At 31.8% G+C, this 3,263-nt stretch overlaps 2 protein-coding genes across 2 annotated transcripts in view; one reads left to right on the forward strand and one right to left on the reverse strand.

Annotated features, from left to right (window-relative positions):
* Positions 1-2,785, forward strand: part of LOC108628605 (peptidoglycan-recognition protein 1-like) — a 5,750-nt gene extending 2,965 nt beyond the window's left edge. Inside the window, exons 3-6 of the mRNA XM_018030650.2 lie at positions 522-670; positions 1,648-1,811; positions 2,043-2,205; positions 2,477-2,785. Coding sequence (XP_017886139.2) covers positions 522-670; positions 1,648-1,811; positions 2,043-2,205; positions 2,477-2,658 — 658 coding nt within the window. The 3' untranslated portion in view covers positions 2,659-2,785. The remainder of the gene's footprint in view (positions 1-521; positions 671-1,647; positions 1,812-2,042; positions 2,206-2,476) is intronic.
* LOC108628551 (uncharacterized) overlaps positions 2,706-3,263 on the reverse strand; it is a 3,734-nt gene continuing 3,176 nt past the window's right edge. The window contains exons 2-3 of the mRNA XM_026816600.1: positions 3,053-3,178; positions 2,706-2,990 (exon numbers count right to left, since the gene is read on the reverse strand). Of these exons, the coding sequence (XP_026672401.1) occupies positions 2,859-2,990; positions 3,053-3,178 (258 nt within the window). The 3' untranslated portion in view covers positions 2,706-2,858. The remainder of the gene's footprint in view (positions 2,991-3,052; positions 3,179-3,263) is intronic.

Raw genomic sequence — 3,263 nt, forward strand, 5'->3', positions numbered from 1 at the left:
GTATATTTATATGCATATTAATTGTTTTAAGCAAATACCAAGAAATGATAATTAATACTTTTCAGATTAATGTGGTCCGGTTAAACGGGAGTCTACTGTATGTCTTTATTGATTCTTATTCGGAACATGATGGCCGAATTCCATCGTATCACAATAAAAGTGTCATACTTGTATATTTTTAAGAAACTATGTAATGTGAGGGTAATTTGTATAAAATTAAGTCAGATAAAATAAATTGATAAAAATGCGCTATCATTGCACTTGTGTCAATTTAAACTCAAGCCTTAAATAGAAAACCAACACGCGAAATCTCTAAACTCTATATGTATTCACGAAACTTAAAGTGACGAGATTCCCCATTTTCCAAGTAAATAGATGTATAAAATTCATTTTTAATGTTTATTCTTTCTTTTGTTTGACTAAGCATTACACATTTGAAAGTGACACAAGTATTATTGAACTATGTGAGTATCGTATGTATCCCCTCTTCTGCGTTTGTGATCAAAGATCAGGAAATTATGACGCATCGAGTGTTGTGGCTCGTATAATGTAACAAAACACAGTAGCAGTTCATCTCAATCAACGATGATGGAGAAATTAATAACGGTGCTTCTCATGCTAGCCAGCTGCCAAGTGTTCGGTGATGTTCTCGAAGATCACAATATACCCGGTAATAATTATAATCTGATCGTGAATTTATAACAGCTTCATATTCTATTGCATCGAAGAATAGTGCAAGTGAAATTTTATAATCATCTTGAAATGAAATGGAAATTCAATGTAAAAAATCTTTTTCTCATCTCACCAGTATTAGAATCTTTTCTCGAGTACATACGTAGCTGACCGTCTGATTTGCGAAATATGATTCATAAAGATAGACTGACAATAAATTAGACTTGGCAATGACATGATAACGTATCAATGTACATAGGTTACGTTCATGGCAATTAAAAATTAATTTGCGATCATACATATCGTACATTTATTTGTATCAAGTAAATTTCGCAACCGCAACTAAATTTTTAAATAGTTGTTCGTCAAAAAATTATCGCTCTAAAAAGAGCGACGTGGTATTTGTTTCATATAATTTATTATTGTAAAAAATTACCTATTATAAGTAAAATAATTATTAACATTAACAAATATTTAAGGGGAAGTTCCTTGTTGCAATACATAATTAAGTTACGAATGTTCATTCGTCATCATGTTATTACCGTTTAAATTACGTGGACGGTTCTTCCCCGGATAATCGATTAAACGACTTAGTAGATTGGTAACATGTTCACATAAAGTGCTCTTCGAAAGTCTATAATGATATTTTTGTCATTGCGTCACATCACAATGACACTGCACACAGTGCCTATGCATTACTATCCACTGGTGTGATTAGAAAAAAAAACAATTTCTCGTGACCGTAAATTATCTGCGCGATCCGATCTTTCAAAGGAAATCATTATTTCAGTTAACACATCAGAATTCTAATCATTGAACACGATTTAACAAGCCTGCAGCTGAAGAAAAAGAATGACCAAAATAGTGTTACATTATGATATAACATTTTCAATGTTTTCATAAAAATCATGTTAAGAATATAACTCGAGAGAAACATTGATTTATTAACAATTTCAATATTTTTGATGGTTCTAGTTCGTCCAAACATAATATCGAGATCAAACTGGGGAGCCAGAGCACCGAAGAGTCAGCTACAGAATCTTGCAGTGAATCCTCCACCATATGTTGTAATACATCATTCAGCAACTGATGGTTGTACGACTCAAGCGATTTGTCAAGCAAGAGTGAGAAGTTTCCAGGTGATTAATTGATTAAATCAATGTTTCCTTTATGAAACGTGAGATGAAAAGGAACGATTAAGACTGAAATCTTAAAACAGAAGATTTTCTTTTTAATTAATTAAAAAATAAACGATAATTAAGTAAACATTGCTCACATTGCATCTGTGCAATTTCCTTTCCATGAGTTTAACCCAGTTTCATAAAAATGTATGGAAAAAAGAATTGAATTTTTATAATCATTGTATTTAGAACTATCACATGGATGAAAAGAACTGGACCGATATAGGGTATAATTTTGTGGTTGGGGAAGATGGAAACGTTTACGAAGGAAGGGGATGGGACAAACATGGTGCGCATTCGAAACCTTATAATTCGAAGAGCATTGGAATTTGTATAATAGGCAATTTCGTTGGTAAGAGCCATTCTTAAATATCATAATAAAATTAGTACAAAATAAATTAATTTTCATTACTGTGAAATATGAAATTGATATAAAGATTGAATACTCTGTCTTTAAAAATATTATTAATGTATGTGCGTGTGTCCGCACACACGCTCCAACTCGAGATCGACTGGCTTTTTGTCCAGACGATATACATATGTATACGAAAGCAGGCTGTTTTATTATCTTAAATTTTTACATAATAATTGACAATTTTTAATTTTGTTAAAATTTCATGCAGATCATAATCCAAACACAGCAGCCATAAATGCAACTCAAGACTTGATTGCATATGGCACGACTATCGGAAAAATAAAAGAACAGTACACTCTGCTTGGCCATTCTCAAACAGCGGCGACTTCTTGCCCAGGCAAGAGCCTCTACAAACTGATTCAAACTTGGCCTGGTTGGTCGTCAATATAATTATTCGAACATACATATCGTAGTATCCATATTTTATGTTATGCTACTTTTTTTTGCCATCAATGACATGCTTGTATTTAAGTACTTAGTTAAGAGTAATAAAAACAGTTCCATTATAAGTGAAAAATATATCTTTGTATATTCATTATACTTATTTATGTAATTACTGAAAATGAAATTAAATTTTCTGTTAATAATAATTACGCATAAAGTGTCACCAAACCATTCACTGAATTGTCGTAAGTATCTTCTTCGGTTCTGACACAGATATCGACGTGAGAAAAATCAGGTGAATTTATTTTTACGTCATCATAATGACTTCTGTCTCTGGCCTAAAGAAATATGATGTAATTATGAGAAGAATCTATGATATCAAATCGTAAGTAGTAAATACCTGAAGTGGAATCTGTCGTAGAAATTTTTCATTCAATTCAGGAATACATAATTTTGTACCGTACGGTATTCCTGAATCTAGATCCATGGAAACAGTTACGAATTCAGCTCTTCCATCAAGAAAATCCTGAGACAGAATTTATGATTTTTATTTTCAATATGCACAATATTTGGTCGCAGTTGAATCCAAAATCTTACGAACATAATATTAA

Source organism: Ceratina calcarata, unplaced genomic scaffold (assembly GCF_001652005.2).
Source record: "Ceratina calcarata isolate Rehan_Ccalc_2016 unplaced genomic scaffold, ASM165200v1 scaffold53, whole genome shotgun sequence".
Taxonomy (NCBI): domain Eukaryota; kingdom Metazoa; phylum Arthropoda; class Insecta; order Hymenoptera; family Apidae; genus Ceratina; species Ceratina calcarata.